Genomic DNA, 21,147 nt, shown 5'->3' with positions numbered 1-21,147 from the left:
AAGGGGGGCATCGAGACATTTTCTCCACAAGCCGCAGAGTGGACTGTCGTGGCCCCAGCATGAACATAATGACAGATGCATTTTGCAGCAAGCTGGGAGTGAATGGGTCCGACCGGCTTGTCTCCTGTCAGACGAGTCATTATTTTTTTTTTTTTTGTCATTTGCTGACAGTTTGGGTTTCATGCGTTTCTCTCTTTTTTCTCCTTTTCCCCCTGCCTGGAAAAATGGCTAGGTATCTACGAGACCCCAGCAGGGACGATCCTTTACCACGCTCATTTAGACATCGAGGCCTTCACCATGGATCGGGAAGTGCGCAAAATCAAACAGGGCCTGGGTCTGAAATTCGCCGAGCTGGTGTACACGGGTGCGTAGACCCCAAAGCTGCCCCCCCACGGCCACCCCAGCCACCGCCATCCTCCTCGGGTGCTGAGGGGTGCAGGTTGGAGGGAGCCCAGAAAGAACAGACGAGGGAGAGGGGAGGGGATGCTGGGATCCCCCAGTTTATGGGGTGTATAGGGAGACACAGCCTGCTCCCCCCGCACCGGTGTTGGCAGCCTCCCCCACCCATAGTCTGTGTGACTCCAGGCCCTGCAGGGGGACATGCACCACCCCAAGGCATCCGCCCAACTTTCCTGCCCTCAGCAACTCTGACAGATGAGGAAACTGAGGCTCAGAGCAGAGGGAGCTTGGAGAGTCTCACAACCAGAAGTGGGTTTGTCCCCAGGCAGAACCTGGAGCTATCAATGAATGGCCCCAAAAAGGGGAAAGAGGCCCTTGACCTAGACCCTGGGCCCAGGCTGGGTGCTGCATGGGCTGGTCCTCCACGGACACCAGCGGCGGCTGCAGGCCCAGCGCGCAAGGTGTGACGGGAGGAGACATTAGCACCTGGCGTGGGTGGGGCCCGTTTCACAGGTGAGCTTACCTGTGGCCGCAGCATCGGAACCCAGGCCCCAACTCCAAATCCATCCCTCATGTTGTAAACAGAGGACCCCCACATCTGGCCCCTCATCTCTTCTTTCAGTCCAGGACCTAAGAGCAGCTTTCACATTTTTAAGTGGTTGGGGGATTTTTTTTTTTTTCAACAGTACCATCTTGTAACATGAAAATGATAGGAAATCAAGCTTTGGTGCCCTGGTCTTGGGCACAGCAACTCTGCGGCCGCGGCAGAGTGAAGGGACTGGACTGTCCGATCACAGCACTTCTCCCCAGCGTGAGAGACGTCAGATAGCCCCTCTGGGCTGCTGGGGTGCAGGCTGCCCCTGAGGCTGGCCTCTGGGGCCTGGTGATCAGGGGCATGGAGAAAGTTAATAATAACAATAGCAGCGACCTGGGAGAAGCCCCCACGCCCCTCGCCTTGTCCCCTCCTCCTCGCTGAGGTTTCATTTCCTTGTGAACCTGCTGCCCCTGTGACCCGTCTTGGCATCCGGAGGGCTGGGCGGGCGGCTAAGCAGGGCTGAGCCCAGGGACTCTGGTGTGGAGACTCTAGGCCCGCAGACTCCCCTGCGGGTGCCGTCCTGCCCTGGATCACCCTCTTTCCCCGCCACCCCTCCAGCACCTGGGATCTGCTGGAGAGGCCAAGAACTTGACTTCTGGCGCTGGCTTCCTGGGCTTAAAGCCTCGCTCATCAGTCCTAAAACGGAGGACAAGAGTCTCGCCTGCCTGGGCCTTGGTTTCCGCCCCTTTGGCAGTTCAGATCAGGTAGTACCCACCAGTGCCCAGCTCAGCACCTGGCTGCGGAGGGCAGGGTGAGCCGCAGCTGTTCAATGGGGAGCTGCTAGGGACCCCCTGGGGGAGGGTCTGCCTGGGGCAGGTGCTCACCCTCCCCACAGCCCCCACATCTGGGCGCTCCTACTCTAACCCACACCACGCTTCAGCCATGAGCCCACCGAGCAAGAGCACTGGCAGAAGACAGTGGTATTTGAACACCTGTCTGTCCCTGGGAAGGGCATGTGGCTGCTGGGAACAATGGGGGAAGACGCGACATCAGCCAATAACCAGAGTTCTTGGAGCCCCAAGAGTTAGTGGTCTGCAGGTTTACGAGGAGCAGAACCTCGGGGTGAGAAGGGGAAGAAGCAGGGGCGTGGGGGCTTCTCCCATGGAGCTACCTTCCCCAGCCCCTAATGCCCAGGCCCCAGAGATGTCAAGGTCAGCCTCGGGGCCAGCCTGTGCCCCCAACAGCTCGGAGGGGCTACTGATGCCTTTTCTCTCCATAGGGAGACACAAATGCCACAACCCAGGAGTTGAGCCAGTTCTTGAGCTCCTGAGCCTTGGTTTCTCATCTGAAGCGTGAAGATAGTAACTCCTGTTTCCTAGTGCGAGAGTATTTGTCAAGGACAGGCGTGGCACGAAGGGGCCCAGGGAAGCAGCTCATTTACAGGCGTGGCTCACCTCCTTGCCTGTGCCCTCAGTTTCTTCAGCAGTAAAAAGGGTATAATGTGAAGAGGGTGGCTGTGCAGAGTTGACCCTGGGCCGGCCCCAGGCCCCAGCCCCAGTGCATCCACAGGCTAGGATGTGCGGGGTCTCCCCCAAGCATCAGGCCAGGTTCACTGTCCCCTGCCCCAGGTTAGGTCTGCTGGGAAAGAAATCTGAGCCGAAGATCCCCCCCACGGTGGATGCAGGAGATCCAGAGATACAGCCAGGCCAGGTGCTCCTGCGGGGTCTCTGTGCCCCTATCTCTGGCTCCATCGCCTGCCTGTCTTGCAGCCTGGGGACCTAATGGTGTAATTACCCCAACTTAGTCAGGAAGCGGCCTGGCCCTGGACGCGGGGTGGGGCGGGGCATCTGCCCCCTCGCTGGGGATCCGCTGAAGCAGGGGCGCTCAGGCTCAGCAGGCTCTGGGACAGCAAGTGCTCGTGGGGGTCACCTTACTCACCCCCTTTCCTCACCCGCTCTGGGTCCCCTCTGGACAGCTGTGCAGACGAGGAAGCTAAGGCACACAGAGGCCCCAGCTGCCACGTGCAGTAGCGGCTGCCGGAGCGAGGACCAACCTGGCCAGTCCTCCCCCGCCTCCGCCAGCCACGGGACCCCTCCGGGCAGGCCCGCTCCCCTTTCCCACGGAGGGCCTCCGCAGGTGCCCCTGGGGGCCTGGGTCTCTAACAATAGGCGAAGACCCAGGGCTGACCCGGCCCTTTATCGGGGCAGGAGATCACGCACCATCTGGCCCCCCAGCTGCCCAGGTGGGCTCACCTTCCCAGCTCCGTTTCAGAGAAACCCTACCCCCGCGCTGCCCCTCCCCCAGCCTGGCCAGCGCCCACCTGCTGGCCCCTCAGCAGAGACTACAGGTCTGAGCGCCTTGCGAGGGGCCGGCCGGCCAGTACAAGCCTTTCCTGCCTCGGGGCCTGGGCTGGCCTGGGCGAGGGGGTGACCCAGCCCTGGCAGGAAAGCGCCCAGATTGTACAAGGAAGCAGAACCCTACCAGCTGTGGCCAGCGAGGCCGTGGGATGACCACCTCCCTGCCCCTCACTGCCCCACCCAGAGGCGGAGAGGCTGGGGCTTTTCTCCCAGGGCGCTTTAGGGTCAAAGAGCTCATCAGGGTGAAAACTCAGCACAGGGCCTGAGGTTAATGTGTAAAATACGAGCAGCACGTCAAGGATGGTGCCCTGGTTTCCAAGGGGACCCGGAGGGGGGGGTCCTCTCAGCCAGACACCCTGAGCCCAGGCCCCGAGGGGAACCCCAGGTCATCCCCACTCAACAGATGGGGAAACCGAGGCCCAGAGAGAAGGCCACACATTTGGTCTTCCCGACCCGCAAGCCAGCACCAGGCGGCCCGTGCTGGGCCCTGGACCGTGCGAGCCCGGAGTGGGGGCCGCCTCCCGCCCGGTGTCGGCTCCTCACAGCCTGAGCTCCCCGCGGGCAGCAGGCCAGCCCCTGCACGTCTGCCTGCACCTCCGCCTGCCACGCCTGGCCTGGGGCTCGGGGGTCCTCATCCGCGCGCTCCTCTCCTCCCGCAGGCTTCTGGCACAGCCCTGAGTGCGAATTTGTCCGCCAGTGCATCGCCAAGTCCCAGGAGCGCGTGGAAGGGAAAGTGCAGGTGTCCGTCTTCAAGGGCCAGGTGTACATCCTCGGCCGGGAGTCCCCGCTGTCCCTCTACAACGAGGAGCTGGTGAGGTAGGTGCCCCCAGCCTGCCCCGGCCAGGCACGGGCCCTCACGTCCGCTGTCCCTTCGGACTGGCCTCTCCGTAAAGACACGCTGGCGCCACCGTCGCCTGGATGTCGAATCGGGAAAGGCGGCCCGGCTGCTGGGCAAGACGGGACGCTGCGGGGCGCAGTCGCGGGTGCAGGGAAGCCTGAAAGGAGGTGCCCAGTGGGATGGGCCCGGGAGCATTTCCAGAGGCTTGTGCCATGCACACGGCTTCTGAGCTTTCGAAGAGCCCGGAACATTCCAGGCGTGTCAAGAATAGCAGGGGCGAGTCCTGGAGCCAGACCTGAAAGGGCAGCAAAGGATCCGATCCGTGTTCCTCTGGCTGCCCCGGAGGGTGCTTTGGAGGGGGCTGGTGAGGGTGGAAACGCAGACCCTGGGACATGCTGGCGCCTGGACCAGGTCTCTGGGTTCTGGGCCTGGAGAGAAGCAGACGGATTTGACAAACATTTGGGGAGGGACTCGAAGGGGCTTGGATGTGCAGGGAGACAGAAGAGTCCAGATCACCGGGTTTTGCTTGATTTGTTCTGGCATGAGCAGCGGGGCCGTCACTGAGGCGAGGGAGTGTGCGCCAGGAAGGATCTAGCGTGGGGACTTGGGCTTCCTGAGGATGAGTTTTCTGAGGTGGACGGCACTGTCTGGTCGCTGCTGGCCATCTGGGGCTAGCAGGGAGGGGAAGGGGGTGTGGAAGACATGGCAGAGAGCTGCCCTGGAGGAGAGAAAGGTCAGGCGAGGGTGCTGAGCAGGCCTCCTGCTGGGAGAGGCAGGAGCGCCCTGGGGGGCTGGGTCAAAGGTCAAACCCAGCAGGTGCCCCACAGTGCTCCACAGGCCTTGGCCTCCTGAAGGAGAAAGTGGCCTTCACGGAGGATGACACCCCTTTTTGGAGGTCCCCTGGCCAACCGAGAGGTGGGGGCAGCCCCCCGGGGCACAGACAGCCCCACCAAGTCCAGAGTCAGGCCTGGCGGAGCCGGGATGAGGCCGGCGCTTCCCTCCCACAGGCCGGTTGGAATTAAAGTGCGAGCTCTGTTTGGCAGTCAATATTATTTTCCTCTTTCCCTTCTCCCCGCCACGTTGAGCTCCCCCCCCCACCCTCCTTCAATCTTTCTAAACACTTTATAAGCCATAAATATAACCGAATCAGTTTAGATCAGTCGGGGTAAATGTCAAATTATCTTCTCTCTTTCTCTTTCTGGCTCTTTCTTCCCTCCCCCTCCAAATCAGCAGCCTCTAATAATCTGTCCAACCCTTCATTAAGCCTTACAGCCTCACTCGGGGAGATTAAATGAATAAAGTAAAAAGGGAAAGGAGAAAAAAAGAGAGAAAAGCAGGAGCATTTATTCTCACTGTGTCTCCGACCATTTCCCTTTTCTTTTTGATTTCTACATCGCTGGCTTGAAAGCCCGTGAGTGACAGCCTCACAGGGCCCAGCGAGGAAGCCGCGAGAGGTAGCAGAACTGGAAATGCCGCGGCACAGTAGGTAGAAAGTAACGTAATTATAGAGCAGGTCAGAGCCACTCGAATGAACAAAAATAAAAGCACAGAGGTTTTCTGTAGACCGTCAGGGGAGGTAAAAAAAAATCATTGTAAACTCTTTTCCACCTCCTCCCCCCACCCCGGCCACGGTTTCAAAAGAGGTTTTTGGGTCCCGGCGAAACACCTCCGGGGCCTCCTCGGCAGCCTCGTGGGACAGCGTGGCCCTGCACGTGGGCCTCCCTTTGCAGGGGCTGCTGGGGCTCCGGGAGGGCCGTGGGGGCTGGTTTGGAGTGTGCGGGCTGCAGGGAGGGCCCGAGCGCATGGGGAGGGCTGAGCACGGGCCCTCCCCCGGGCCGGGCCTTGGGACAGGGGTCAGCCGGACGGTCGAGCCTCGTCTGAGGTTCAGGTGGTATGTGGAGGGCGTCATGTTAAGCCTGTTGGGTCCACCCACCACCCCACGTGGAGCCGCGGGCAGCTCTGCGGGGCCTTCTGACCCCCGCTGCCCGGCTTCTGGTGGCTTCAGCCGCCTGCCTCGGAGGCCCAGCAGAGTGGAGCAGAGGGAGGGTGGGAGCGTGGGAGCCCCAGCTTCCCGCGCCACGAAGGTCACAGGGAGGGCATGGACAGGGGGGCAGAGTCCTGACCAAGTCGCGGGGTGGGGCCCAGACACCCCATTGGTTGTTCTAAAAAGTCTTTTCAGGCCACAAAGAGCCAGTCAGAGGCACAGCCTCGGGGGCTCTGCCCTCCCCTCTCCAGCCTCACCTCTCTGGAGGAGGCTCCTGAGGGGACAGGCTGCCTCCTTGTCACTTGAACCTTGAGACGGCTTGTCCCCGGGCTGGAGTTCTCCAGACACAAGACAAGGGGTTGATTCAGGGCAGGACCTGGACAGGGGCCCGTGAGAAACAGAGGCCCCGAGAGTGGCCTTGTGGAGTCAGATCTGAGGCCGCAGTGCCCAGAACTCCAACGGCTCAGCATAGTCACGATTGGTGGAGGGTGACGGCTGCTTTGCGTCTGCCCCCCTCTCGAGTGCTGTTCTTGCCTCCCCAGCATCTGGCATGCAGCAGGTGCTTAATAAGTACCTGAATAAGAAATGACGCTACAAATAGCGTTCACGGCATGCCAGGTGCCAGCTGTGTGCTCTCCCAGGCACCAGCCTCAATGCCTAGATCCCCACGCAGGGCAACTTCTGTCCAAGAGCAGGAATCTTGGCCCCTGCCCTCTGCTGGGGGCAGCCAAGGTGCGCACTCGGGCCTGGACTTGCCCGTCTGGGGCTGGGAAGGGCTTCGAGGGCACTTGGGTGAGAACAACCCCAAAGAAGCTGGCTCTGGAAGGCATGGCTGGACGGGGAGAACCTGCCCGAGTCGGTGGTGGCCCAGCAGGCACTTCCCCTGAGCAGCTGGCTGGGGCGAGCACCCTGACTTGAGGATGGTTTAATTGTCTCAAGGTTTAAGTGACAAGGAGGATGGTCTGGCCCTGAATGCCAGGCCTCTCTGCCCTGAGAGCTGGAGAGTGCAGGCTTGCTTTTGTGTATACCCTCCGCTCTGGAGCCTTCAGGCCAGGCACTCAGCAGCTCCTCCTGGACACTCCTGGGCACCGCCTTCCGGCCAAGCAGTCTCCCAGCGTGTACTCAGTAAAGAGTGGTGCTGGGTGCCTGGGAGGCTCTCACCAGGCTGGCACTGGCTGAGCCAGGACCCGCCTGGGGGTTGCCCATTGTGTAGCAGGGATGGGGCTTCCTGCTGCCCCGTCCTGGCACAGTGCCTGGCCCAGACCAGGCGCCCGCATTGGACAGAAACAGAATGCAAAGCCAGAGTGCAGGGATTGTTTGGACCAGGGCAATGTGTGGGGTCTGGAGCTGGAACTGTTCCTGCCGAGGCACCTTGGGTGGGGATGCAGGTGGCAGGGCTGGGAGACGCTGACAGGCTTCTGTGCTCTCTCCACAGCATGAACGTACAGGGCGACTACGAGCCAATCGACGCCACCGGCTTCATCAACATCAACTCCCTCAGGTAAGAAGCTCTGGCGCCCAGACGGGGCCTGCGTGCTCTGTCCACTACCTAGCACTAGACAGGCCCCAGCCCTCCCTCCCCGCCCCGACACCCACTCCCACCCTCCCCAGGGCGGGGAGGAGCCCTTTCCTGCGCAGGTTAGAAGGGAGGTGCTGAGGGGCAGGAAGGAGCTGGGCGGGTCACCTGGCCCACCCATTACTGTCCCTGAGCTGCGGGTCTAGCTAGAGACCACCCTGGCCACAGGCGTCTCCAGTGGGGTCACACGTGTCATCTGAGATCACTCCACCCTGGGCTCAAATCCAGGCCCTGCTCGTCTCCACGTGACTCTGGAAATCAGGGTACACACAGCCCAGACCCCCACTGCGGGGAGAGAAGTGACTGGGCGTGGGCACGGGGCGAAGGCGTCGGGCATTGGCAGCAGCTGCCCCAGCCTGAGCCATTTCCAGGGACTCTGCTCCTTTCTCTTGCTTCATTCATAAACTTGCAACTCCAGAGAGAGGCCCGGAGTGGTTAAGCACCTTGCCTGCCATCACCCAGCTGGGAAGGCCTGTCTGTCCCCTCATCCCCGACTCCTCATGCCCTGGACACAGAACCTCCATCTCTCCCAGGCTCGGCCTCGGGTCCCCAGCCAGGCCTGGGCGAGCCTCTGGAGCCAGCCTGACCGCCCAGGCGCGCTCCCCACCACCTCCCGCCTCCTCCGGCCTCTGCTTGTTTTTATGACTCTATAAACCCTTTTAAATGGCTCCGAACACACCGGGTTTTCATAATGGCCTCTTCATTCTCCCATTGCCAGTTAAGCGCTTTGTCTTCAACAATGACAAGCAATGCTTTCCTCCTAAGATAAATTAATTACATTCTCCTGATTGGGAGGGCAGGAGGCGCCGGGGTAGCAGAGGGAAAGAGAGGGAGAAAAAAAGACAACTTCACACACATCTTAACAAACAGCTGCCCTCGCCACCCCGGTTCCGCCTGAATTAATTGAACTGAGTACATGTTGTTATTGTTAATTTACATTTTTCTTTGTTTTGACTCTGTTTTACAGGCTGAAGGAATATCATCGCGTCCAGAACAAGGTCACCGCCAAATAGACCGGCTGACAATGAGGAGGAGCTGGGCCTCCTCACTTCGCCCATCTCCCAAGTACCGGCGCTAATTGTTGTGATCATTTGTAATTGTGACTTGTTCTCCCGGCTGGCAGCGTAGTGGGGGTGCCAGGCCCCAGCTTTGTTCCCTGATCCCCTGTAGCCTGCAAAAGCGGTCAGCCAAGGGAAGGTTGGGGGCAGCTACAATGGGGAGCTGTAAAATGACAATTAAAAAAAGATACATTAGTTTTTTGTTTCTTCATTTCTGCAGAGAAGGGTAAGACGAGAGTGTGTGTGTGTGTGTGTGTGTGTGCGCGCGCGCGTGCGTGGTCAATCATGCTTTTCTTAGACCAACCTTTGTGTTGTCTGATTTAAGTGCTCCTGAAGGCCACCTTTTGCCAGACAACCTGTTTATCTGGAAACATCCACTCCTCCCTCCTCAAGCAAAAAAAAAAAAAAAAAGGAATCCAGAGTGCCCGCCTGGGTCAGACCCTAGCCCAGCAGCCTGGGATTTTGCCTCCAGGCGTGCCCAGTGGCTCGTGCCAGGGAAGGCAGGGAGTGTGTGGGTGACATACTTGGGAGTTTGTCCTGCCACGGGGAGCCCTGAGAATGACAGCCATGAAGGACCTCAGAAGGCGTCCCCACCACAGCTGAGCAGCTTGAACAGCCAAAAGTAGCCTAATTTTTAAAGGAGGAAGAAACTGAATGAGAAACATGAGTGGAACAAAGCAAACAAGAAATACAGGATGCAGTGGGCATTTAGGGGGGCATCCTCCAGCCTGCAAGTTCCAGCTACAGTTCCTCCACCTGCTTGTCCCTTGGCCCCGCCCCCTTGATCACATCTGATTGGACCATGACTGCCTCACCTGGGCCAATCAGAATGCCACTCTTAGGAAGAGCACCTGGCCAGCCTCGCTGGGTGTCCTATGCTGGGGGGACATGGGCGGAAGGAAGCAAGGCAGTGAGAGAGAGGTGAGAAGCCCAGCCCCTTCCAGGTAGGCGCTTGGAGCTAACACTTATTGACCTGGATTCTCTGTGATACCCCAGTGATCTCATAACAACTTACCACTTAAGTAATACTACCAGGTGGGCGCTTTTATCTCCATTTTGCAGAGTGGGCACCTGAGATGCAGGGAAATTGATTTGCCAAAGGTCTCAAGTGACAAGCCAGAACCAAACTCTTGACTTCACTCAGCCCAGGGGTGTTTGTGTTGATGTCTTTGGCTGCGGCGGTCGCTGCATCTTACTATAAAGGAAAAATCCTCTAGAAATAACAAGCACCTGCTTACGAATACTGCCTATATATAGTATATTTCTTCTCAGTTTTGTTTTTCTATGCTTATAAGTATTTTTGCAGCGTTATCTAGATTAAACTCTTTTTAAAGTAGCTGTTATACATCTGCTTTAAAAATTTTAGCAGTTCCGCACATCAATAAAAACTCACTTTCAACAAGGACATAACATTCCATTAAGACCCTCTAAACTTGAACTTTCCCTGTTTGTTACTTTTTCCACATCCTAAGTTATTGTCCTGGCTTTTGTTGGGTTTGAGTGTCTGTTTAGTAGTGACACTTTTTTTTTCTTTTTTTTTTTTTTGGCTTTTAGTGGTTTCTCTGGGGTGTATATATCTCTTTAGCTTACCTCGGTCTACCTTCGGTTCATTTTGCATGTATAAGAATCTCACAACTGCATAAATTTAGAACATTTCCTTTTGTGCTTTGGCTGCCATACGCATTACTTCTACAAAACCCCCGTAAAACATTGCTGTTACTTTGACTTTAGGGAATCAAATATTATTTTTAAAAGATTAAAATAAGAAAATGTGTTTGATGATCACACATGTGCTGCCATCTGGGGCATTCATCATCCTGTTTGCACGTGGTAAAGCCTCTCCCCATCTCACTTCTTGTAGCACAGGTCTTTTGGCATCAGTTCATTTAGCTTTCTTGTTTCTTGGAAATCATTTTATTAGCACTTACAATTAGACCCTTGATCCATTTTTGAGTTTGTTTTTTGTGTGGGTTGTGATTAAGGGTTAAAGTTCATTTTTATATTGATGTCTAGCTGTTTCAGCATCATTTGTTAACACCTCTATCTTTTCCCTATTAAATTACTTTAGCATCTTCATTGAAAATCAATTGATCAAATGAGTATGAGCCTATTTCCGAACTCTATCCTGCCCCATTGATCTATATGCCCACACATTCTCTGACTTGATTATAGTTTAGCTATAGAGAAAGTCTTGAATTAGGCAGCATGAATTCTCTAGCCTTATTCTTTCTCAAGATTGTTTGGTCATTTGGGATCCTTTACCTTTCCATTACATTTTTAAAATACCTCATCACTTTCTTCCCCAGAAGCCTGCTGGGATGTTTGATTGGGATTGCATTAAGTCTTTAATTTTAGAATTGCCCATCATAACATCAAGTTTTCAATCCATGAACATGGTATATATCTCACCATTTCTTTAGGTTGTATTTGATTTCCCTCTACAATGTTTTATAGTTTTCAAAGCATAGATCTCACACATCTCATGTTAAATTTGTTCCAAAGCATATGGTTTCTATTTGACTTAAATGGAATTGTTTTTTTAAATTTCATTTTCTAATTGTTTATAGCAGGTACATAGAAATTCAATTTGATGATCTTTATTCGTAAACTTGCTGAATTCACTTATTAGTTCTTGTGTTTTTTTGTTGATTTCTTTGGGTTTTCTACATGCACAAGCATATAATCTATGAATAAGGCAGTTTTACTTCTTCCTTTCCAATTTTTTTATATTTGCTTTTCTTGTTTTATCGCACAGTCTAGGATCACCTATAAAATATGGCAAAAACGTGGTGAGTAGGGACATTTTACTTTATTTCTGATCTGAAGTAGAAAACATTGACCCTTGTATCCCTAGCTTGCTGAGAATTTTTTTTTTTTAAGATTTATTTATTTATGCATACAAGAGCTGGGGTACAGGCCAGAGATGCGGGGAAGGGAATGAGAGGATTCACCAAAGACAGAATGGGGAACAGAACAGGGAGACTGACTGAAATACACTGCTGAGGGGAGCAGCGGGTGAGACAGGAGAGGTCTGCTTCGCCATGTGAGCCAGGATTGAACTTGTGCTGCAGAGGCTGCGGATTGCTTCATAGCGTGGTGCTAAATCCTTGTGCCACCAGGGAGGCCCTAGAATTTTTTGTTAATATCATGGTTGGGTGTTGAATTTTGGCAAATACTTTTATGACATCCTTTGAGATGATCATAATATGATGAATTAAATTAATTGGTCTTCTAAATGTTAAAGCAATTTTGCACTCCCAGGACAAACACCATTAGGTCATGCTATATTAGCCTTTTAATGTATTGCTAAATTTTTGCTAAAGATTTTTTTGTCTATATTCATTGGCGATGTGGGCCTATAATTTTCTTTATCTGTTTTGATATCGTTGTACAGTTTTTGTGTCAGCATAATAAGCATTTCCCTACCTTGTCAATTTTTTAATAGAGGTTGTATGCAATTGGTAATTTTTCCTAGATATAATTCACCCGTGAAGACATCTGGGCCTAGAATTTTCTTGATGGGATGCTTTTAATTCCTGGCAATTTTTCTTTCCATGAAAGTTGTTACTATGAAACCTCATGGGCTTTCTCTCTGCTGGAAGAGACCTTCACCAAAGGCTCAACTGGATACCTGTGCTGATGGCTGGAGTTCTTAGTAGTTCCCTCTGATCATCAGTACCATATATTTCAGCTGCCTTAGCCTCCCCAAATTCCATCTGTATTCTCATTTCAGCAAGATCACTGCACTCAGGGTTTCCTATCTCCATTCTGCAGCCTGGGAATTACCCCCAGGCAGTCGTCCATTGCCCGTCCCAAACCCTGGCTGCTTCCGTCATTGGGAGAGCTTGGGTTAGGTCTTCATCCCTGAGCCTGTTCTCCACCTGGAGATGGAATCATAATATGTCCCTCCTCCCTAAAAGAGGGGTTGGGTAGGGGTACGTGTATAAGTTAGTGTTCATTATAATCTGTTTTTACAAATTTTCCCATAATTAAAAAGATTTTTTTTTTTTTAGTAAAGGGGAATGGCAGTTCAGAGAGGTAAAGCAACTGGCCTAAGTTCGCACAGGAGTAGGGTGTGGGTCTCAAACTCAGATCCTCTGGATCCACATCTGGGTTCTTTCTGTGAGTCCAGGCTTATCCACCTTCAGAGGCTGGAAGTCTTATAACCTTTCAGGGCAAAATGCTGCCCTTTGGACACCTTCTTTATCCCTCTCCACTTCTGGCTGCATCAGAGCACCCACAAGCTTCACAGGTCTCCCCCTCCTCGGGTAGCCCTCCTCATTAAATAGTCCAGTTTCCTAACTTGTCTCCCTTCTAGCAGGGGGATCAAGGTGGGGGACCAGGCCTCTTGTCTGCCATTTCCCACCCGGAGACCTACTCACCCTGAGCCCAGCAGGATTCACTGTTCCAGACACCAAGTCGAAGCTAGACATCCCACCCTTTATTGTCCCGATGCCCACTGGGACAGCGTGCAGCCTGCCCCGCCCACTGGGACAACATGCACTTGGCCCACAGCCCACGCACCTCAGGGCCCCTGGCCGCACACCCTCTGAGCCAGTGAGCCTGGGTCCTGACAGGGCCACTCCCTCGGCCTTGGAGGTTGAGGTCTTCATCCCCCAGCTTCCCCTGAATTCCCAGGATGGGTTCGCCTTGCACATGGCGAGCATCCTGAGAGCAGGGAGCAGGTTGTGGCACCCCCTGCTGTGTTGCCCACGTGGCGCAGGTGCTCTGACACATGAGGTCTCAGCTGTGCTGAGTGAGGGAGTCTCTGCCCCATCAGGTTATCATTTCTAAATCCACCCTCATGGGTGGGGGTGGGGGCTCATAGCTAGACGATGCGGGGTTTCTTGTCTGGAATTCCTAAGAAGTCAGTCACTGGGAGCCTGGACCTCGGCAGGAAAGTCCAAGCAGGGACCCTAGGCCTCTCACTTTCTAGGACTGAGGAGACATGCAGGGGTCTGAGCTACAGCCAGCCAGCATGTCCCCACCTTCCAGGCCCCGCCTGCCTCCTTGGAAGAAGCAAAACATTCCTGTTCCAAGACAGCAGATGGGGCTGATGTGGCAGGCACAATGTAGTATACACCTGTGTGCACCACACATGTGCACATGCCTGTGTGCACACGCATAGCCATGAGCATGCACACACACCCGTGCACACATATAGCTGCATGCACATTTGTGCACATGCAGGGTCACACGTACACATTCCCACATGGTGTATATGCACATACACACACTCACATGCACACACAGTAACCACTGTTCAGGTGAGGCTCGGGAACATTCCAGTTCCCCAGAAGGTTCGCTGGGGTACAGAGACACCATAGGGTTAAAAGACAAAAAGGAGAATGCCTTCCTTCTTTTCCAGCATTGATGGGAACACTTCAGGCAAAGTGGACAAAGCTCAAAGCCTGCGGGGCCGCCCTGTGCAGCCCTGGCAGCAGGGGCCACGAGGGTCTCCTGCCGGTGTGAGGAGAGCGCTGGGCTGCCCTGGGCCAGTGAGTGAGTGCACCAATGGGGGCTGCGCCTGCCTCTGCTCCTTGCCCTGGTCTGATTTCCCCTAAGATAGTCCTGCTCCCAGGGGGCAGTGTGCCCGGCCCCGCATTGTGGGGGCCACGGGGTGGTAGGGCAAAGCGGGCAAGCGGGCAGACACCACCACTGCCCTCACACAGCCCACCCTCAGGGCCAGGTCTGAGGAGACCATGTTTCCTTTTGGAGCAGAGGGAGGAGGCGCAGACCCTGGGAAGCTGTCAGCAGGAGGTTGCCTGGGGTGGAAGCCCACGCCTCCAGGAGTAAATGGGGTGCTGAGTTCCATCACCTCCTGGCCCTTAAACTCCTACTGCCCACCCCCATGCTGGCCTCAGGCCTTCCCGCAGCCTTGACTCCCACTTCTTCCCGCTCCCCGTGCCCAGCCCTGCACCACCTCCACGCGACTGTCCTTTGTACCCTCACACCTTCACCTTTGCTCAGATGAAACGCCCCCTCCCAACCCTCCTTGAAAGCCAAGCACACATGAACCGAGTGCTCAGAGCCCAGGCCCTGCACAGCCCAGCTGCTGGGGTGCTGTCAGCTTCATCTGGGTCCCAAAGCTCCCAGCTGCAGTAGGGACCGGGCTGACGGGCGCTGGCGGCCTCCGGCCAGGTCCAGAGCTGATCTGCACACCTCTCAGGCTGGGGATAGGGCTGGCCTGGGGTCAGTGCAATCGATATCTCATCTGCAGCTTGCCTAGCGGAAGTGATGGCTATTGGAACATGGTAATGGGTGTTGTCTAGTGGAAGAGACTAATCTTCCCAGCTGTGGAGGGCTCCGCAGGTGGCCACGCCGCTCACTGCTGCCACTAGAGCCATCCAGGCACTTTTAAAGCCACAGCAGCCCCACTGTCTGCTGGCGTCTGTCCTGGTTTCCTAACAGCTTCCTGGCACAAAGCTTCAGGGGTGACCAAGACCCAGTTCTAAGCACAGATGGGGAGAATGAAGCCAGTGATTTGTCCAAGGTCACACACTCATGCAGAAGCGCGCCATCTCCAGGCTCCCCAGCCACTACTGTACAGAACACGGCTAGTGGCAAACCCATAGCCACTGGCCAAACTCAGCCGCATAGTATGTCTGAGATTTCTATTGGCTGGCTCAATTGTTCTTGGAAAAAAAGAAAACAATTACATCATCAATGTTGGCCACAGTCCCTCCCACTCCCTGATGCCTCACACGCCCCCAGCTGCACTTAGTCTATCACCCATCTGACCCCGGATCAGTGAAACTGAGGCAAAGCGAAGAGAATGAGGATAGCCACTTCTCCTGGAAAAGGGGGTTCCCCGAGCAGTTTTCCTTCTGGCTCACAGGCCCTGGAGTTCTGATGGCCTATGAGCCCCATGACCCCAAAGTCTGTCTCTCTTGCCCACTGCTGTGGATGATGCTTGGTGCGCATTTCAAAAATAAAAACTGAGCAGCCCCTCTGTGCCAGCTTCCCTTCCAGGCCCTGGGGACTCATCAGCCCCGTTAACACGGGCCCTTTATTTTAATGGCTTCCCGTGCACCTCAGTAGGAAGGACTCGGCAGGAAGTCCTGAGCCTCCTGTGGTGGAATTCCAACCACCTGTGACCCCGAGCGTCTTGACGTCATTGGAAGTTGCCAGGCTGACTCTCCCACTAACTTGCTGTGTGACTTGAAGCTGGTCCCTTAGCCTTTTGGGGCCTTGGTCTCCCCAATATAAAGCAAAGGGCTTGGGTTCTCTTTGCAGATGATGCAAACGAACCACAGAAGCAGCAGAGCTCCGGCCTGCGGGCCCCGGCTCCTGCCTCCCGCTCTTCTCTCAGAGAACACGCGGGTCCGGACGCAGCCGCCGCGCTCACGGCTCTTCCAGACACCGGAGAGTCGCGTGGAACCAGAGGTGGAGATGGCACCCACGAGAGTGACTCTAGCCAGCGCCCCGGGAAGTCTTGGGTGTGTGCCGACTTGATCAGAGGCGCAAAGGAAGGGCCTCGAGGGGAAAGGACCAGTTCAGGCGCCTTCGGAGACCAGAGAATCACTTCCGGAATAAGCCGGGAGAAGGTGCAGGGACTGGGGTGTTTTGGGATGAGGATCCACGAGGACTCGCTGACCTGCTCAGTCCTTCCGAGGCCGCTCAACAGGTGGCGTCCAAGGGACCAGGACCGGAGGCTGCAGCCGCCCTGCAGGTACTTGCACCAGCCTCGGCGATACCTGGGAAACCATGTGTAGCTAAGTCGGTCAGTCCCTCAAACCCGGGCTCGGACCTGACCACTTCAGGTTCCCTTTCTTTGCAATGACCTTTTCCCGGCTTGCGAGACAGCAGGACACCCCCGTGTTCTTGTAAACCTCCTGGGGCCTCCGCAGGGACTCTGGGGCTCCCAAGCCAGAGAACGTTAGGCGGGTCCCGGCCCACTTGTCTGCGCGTTGGCCGCGCTCAGGCAGGCCCAAGCAAAAGGGCTCTGGCTGATTTCCTTTGGGACTTGTGAAGTGGTGGGACTCTGTCGGCCACCTGGGAGCAAGGGCAGGGCCTGGGATGTTTCCTGATAAACAGGAAGCCCCCCCAATCCGGGACCCAGAAACACACCCGCTTAACCAGCTGCCTGGATGCCTGTGATGCCCGTGGAGATTTGGAAGCCACAGGCCTGGAGAGAGGAGGCGGCCGCATGCTCAGGGGGCGAGACCTGGGGTTGGCTCAGTTCCTTCCTCATCCCCTCCTGTGGGGCCTGGGGCAGACCAGGTGACCAGGACTGTGCAGATTCGCCCCACAGCGGCCATATTGCCACCCTCCTTGGGGACGACGGCAGAGTTGGGGGGCTGCCTGGGGACTCTTGGGGAGCCCAGTGTTCACAAGTTTTCATCAGAACTCAGACAGCCGGGATCTAAAACCGTAGCTTGGTGACCTAGCACCGGTCACTTCATCTGAGTCTCAGTTTCCTCATCTGTAAAATGGGCTCAATAATAGTCCCTGCCTTAAGGGGCAGCCCTGAGGACAGCCGTGCACAGGGAGCCCACCCAGCCATCCGTAGCTCCGTCAGCAGGACGTGGGAGCATTTGGATAGGGGAGTCAGGCAGTCTCCGAGGCTGGTGACTGGCAGCCATGTAACCAGCACAGGGAAGGGCATTCCAGGCAGAGGGAACAGCACACTCAAAGGCCTGAGGCTCAAGGAATCAAAGGAGTGAGTGAGCTGGGAGGAGAGAGACGGAGGGGTGGGGAGGCAGGCAAGTGAGCCAGGGGTTCCTGGGCCTTGGGTTTATGCTAATAGCATCAGGAAGCAACAGATGTCTCTTGTGGTTGAGAGGAAAGCCAGGCAGGACACCCCCCAAACCCAGGAGTCCTGCTGTCAAGGATCCAGACCCCTCGCCCCACCCTCCTGCCCCTCCTGTGCCTGTGCCGGGGGCTCAGTGACACCCGTGGCCCCGCTCCTGGGAGCAGCTGACCTCGTGCACCCTGCAGAGCCCTAGAGGGGAAGGGTCTTGCCGGGGATTGGGGTCCCTGTTCCCGCTGAGCCCTGCCAACAAGGCACCTTTGTCTACCACTCCAAGGACCCCACGGCTCCCCCCTCAGGCCCCCTGCAGTGACGTGCACCCTGCTCTGAAAGGCAGCTTTATCTGTGTCCCGGGCCAGATTGCTGGGAAGCGGGGGCCAGCCCTGGCATGGGGGCCTGGGCAGCAGCCTCAGTCCTGGCTCCTGGGGCTGCAGACACAGAGACCTGGGACAAAAGGGTGCCCTGGGGGAGCAGCCTGTCCATGACCCGCCCCAGAGGAAGACAAGAGGGCTACACAGGCGCCCGCGCCCCCTCCCAACCCCTGCAATCTGGTCACTGTCGAAGCGGTCAGTGACTCTGCCCTTTGTGCAGCCCCTGCCCTGCGGGAGCCAGGAGGCAGGTAAGGCCGGGGCGCCTGTAACCAGATCCCCCGCGCCTGCTCCCTTTCTCTGTCCTGGGAGGCATCAGACAGCGGGCATGAAACCATTGAAGATGGGCCTTTCCTAATGAGGAGTTTCAAGTAGGATCTGGGGCCCATGTCCAGGGCCAGCTGGAGGGAAGCGTCAGAAAGGCTGATGGATGGTGGCAACAGCCTCCCCTGGGGCGTGGGGTGGTGCCACCCAGCTGGTCACTGTCACCCTGTCCAGCCTTGTAGATGGAGAGGTCCAGAAAGGCTGAGCCTACCTGGTTACAGCAGCCCAGCTAGTGACAGGCAGAGCCCTGGGCTGAACACCACACCCCCAGCTGGGCCAGGTCTGCCCACCTGCTGACAGTGGGCACAGGCAGACACCCCATGTCCGCTCCAACCCCAGCCTGGGGCACCCCAGGTGAAAGACCACATTGGAGAGCGGAGCACCCCAGCCGACCAGGACATGCTGGCCCGACCTGCTGGGGCAGCGGCCTCTCCGTCCCTGGCTTCCCCTTCTTTGCCATCCCCTTGCCCCTGTCCCCACCATCCCCTCTGCCCCCGGGGAGGCAAGCCCACCCCAGATTTACTAGGACATGTTAAGACGGGTCTGAAGCCCTCTCAGGTCACGAGGTCATGGCGGTTTCCCATCGATCCGTTTGCCCCTCCCTTGGCTGGAGCCCTTTGCCCCGCAGGCCCCCAGAGCCGGATCAGACTTCAGCAGCTCCCGCAGCCTCGCTGCTCCCAAGCCAGGCCCCGAGGAGCCAAAACACAGGGCAGGGCTTTAAAACACCACCTCGGGGTGATTTACCAGCTGGGCTGCCCAACCCCTGACCCCGGGAGCGGGTGTAATGCATCTCCCTGGTTTCACTGGATCAATGTGCTGTGGGAAACAGCCCATGTGGGCCATGGGGACAGCAGAGGACCCCTCCCCCAGCCCCCGCCTGACCGCACGGAGCAGGGGTCCGTGTGCACACCCTGGGCCATCCCTGGGGTTGTCCACCGTCCCAGCAAAATGTCCCGGGCATGAGCCTGCAGGAGTTTGGGTTACTGAGTCCAGATGGGGAAACTGAGGCCAAGATGGCTCCTCAAGGTCATAGAGCAAGTTCAAGGAGGCCTCTGATTTCCCACAGGGCTCCCTCCTTGTTCAGGTCTTTGGTTTCTGCACCCCTTCCTGCGAGGATGGTTGTCCTCGTGGCACCCGGTCATGTGGCCTCTCCCACAGCCTCCAGGCTGCACCCAGCTGCCCCAGGGTGAGTCTCCCTGCCTTGACTCCATGCAAGGCAGAAACCAGATCTTCTGGCCCAGGGGTAACATCGCAAGGAGGCCAGAAGCAGAGGCACTGAGCCGCCCTGTGCGCAGACCCCCAGGCCCCAAGAAGAGCAGCAGCCTTTGTTTAAGGAGGAAGTTTACCAAGAGCTGGGGGCCCCTGAGTCCAAATTTTCCTTGGTCCTCCTGTGACCTGTCAGCACCCCAGCCTGGGATGGAAAAGCAGGCCCCTCCAAACTCCCTACACAGGCAGGGTCCCTGGACCGAGAGGGTCCCCTAGGAACTTGCAAGAAACACAGACTTGGGGCCCATTCCCCCAAACCTACCCACAGGATCTCCGTTCAAGCAAGGTTTCATATGCATGTTAGGGTCTGAGAAGTGGGGGTCCTCAGGACAGCAGGAGAGCAGTGTGGGGGCCTGCGTGCATGTTCAACTTTCAATCTTTACAGAAGCAGGTGGGGAGACCCACCTGTGTGCAGAAACTTCCCCATGACTTCGAAACAGCAAGGGCAATTCTTTGAAAGAAAACAAACACAATAGATCCCAGGGGTCAGGAGGAGCCAGGGTGGCAGCTGGGTGGCCCGAGGGTGGGGGGCTCGCCAGTCACAGAGGATCTTGGGCCCCTGGAGGATTTTGAATGGAGACAACGTGTTCCGATTTGTCTTTTGGAAAAACGTTCACTTGACAAGCGCCGCGGCCTCTGCTTTCTAAATGCCCCTGGGTACTGAGATTTCATGTAAGCAGGGACTAGTGGTGGGGAGGGGAGAGGGCGGGCCTGAGGCTCCAGGAGGTGCACCCCATGCCTGAAAGGTGAGAGAACTGTGCGGGGCAGGGAGGGAGGCTGGGGTAAAAGCCAGCACGTGATCCAGGGAATGGTTTTAAATTTAGAAGGAAGGGCCATACGGGAATTGCACAAACCTTCCAGGTACAGCTTGACGAATTTGTACTGGATCGTGCAACCACGTGACCATCGTCCATACCCAGACTTAGAGCACTTCCGGCCTCCTAGAGCCCCCAGTGTCCCCTCCCTGTCACGCCCCCTGCAGTAGTGTGGGGTGACCACTGCTGCTGCTGCAGAGCGGTGACAAGCCCGGCAGCTTGACACAACAGCCAATTATGATCTCAAAGCTCCGGGGGACCAGGAGTCAGGGTGCCCACTGGCCCTCTGCCCTCGGGGCGCTGGGTGCACAGCATTCCTTTCTGGAACTCAGAAGTGTCTTCCAGGACCTCATGGTTGTGAGCAGAATTCAGCTCCCTGAGCTTCTAGGACTAGGGTCCCTGTTGTCTTGCTCGCCGAGGGCACCAGGGGCAGCAGGAAGGTTTGGGTGACTTGATGAAATTCTTGCTTTTCATGAAAAGAGGACACTTTCACCATCCACTGGATTCCCAGTCCAGACTGACTCCCTCCTCCGGTGATTCCTCCCAGACAAGAAGAATCCCACACTTCTCCCATCCTCCCCGCCCCATCACCGCTGGTGTTTCCAGCTGTGACTTGGAGAACTGAGACCCCCGGGTCCCGTCCCTTTGCCCAGCCTCACGTGCCCATGCTGCATCCTCACCCGCTCCTCAGGGCTCCATCCCCCCATGGGCCTTCTCTCTGCTCCTCTGCCACCCACACTCCTTTTCTTCCCTCTCTGCCCACCTGAGGCTCAGCTTCCTTCAGGGCTCAGAGTTCTGGAACCACTCACTCCTCTCCACCCTGCCCCCCCGGACACCCCCTCCCCAAGACCCTGGGCTTCCAGACCTTCCGCCAA

At 56.5% G+C, this 21,147-nt stretch overlaps 2 protein-coding genes across 2 annotated transcripts in view; one reads left to right on the top strand and one right to left on the bottom strand.

Annotated features, from left to right (window-relative positions):
• The window catches only part of ASS1 (argininosuccinate synthase 1), a 41,362-nt gene extending 32,407 nt beyond the window's left edge, over nucleotides 1-8,955 (top strand). The window contains exons 13-16 of the mRNA XM_037493611.1: nucleotides 233-364; nucleotides 3,951-4,107; nucleotides 7,549-7,614; nucleotides 8,657-8,955. Coding sequence (XP_037349508.1) covers nucleotides 233-364; nucleotides 3,951-4,107; nucleotides 7,549-7,614; nucleotides 8,657-8,702 — 401 coding nt within the window. The 3' untranslated portion in view covers nucleotides 8,703-8,955. The remainder of the gene's footprint in view (nucleotides 1-232; nucleotides 365-3,950; nucleotides 4,108-7,548; nucleotides 7,615-8,656) is intronic.
• Nucleotides 8,956-15,781: 6,826 nt separating this feature from the next.
• LOC129144912 (uncharacterized) lies at nucleotides 15,782-20,939 on the bottom strand. The gene is made up of 5 exons (XM_054689588.1): nucleotides 20,932-20,939; nucleotides 20,312-20,490; nucleotides 19,863-19,908; nucleotides 15,967-16,444; nucleotides 15,782-15,838 (listed from the first exon to the last, which is right to left on the bottom strand). The coding sequence occupies exons 1-5, from the start codon at nucleotides 20,937-20,939 to the stop codon at nucleotides 15,782-15,784; spliced, it is 768 nt and encodes a 255-aa protein (XP_054545563.1).
• Between the last annotated feature and the right edge of the window lie 208 nt (nucleotides 20,940-21,147).

Source organism: Talpa occidentalis, unplaced genomic scaffold, assembly GCF_014898055.3.
Source record: "Talpa occidentalis isolate TD23 unplaced genomic scaffold, MPIMG_talOcc4v2.1 talOcc4.7, whole genome shotgun sequence".
Taxonomy (NCBI): Eukaryota; Metazoa; Chordata; class Mammalia; order Eulipotyphla; family Talpidae; genus Talpa; species Talpa occidentalis.
Note: the sequence above shows the minus strand (reverse complement) of the source record. Positions and strands in the feature narration are given on the sequence as shown.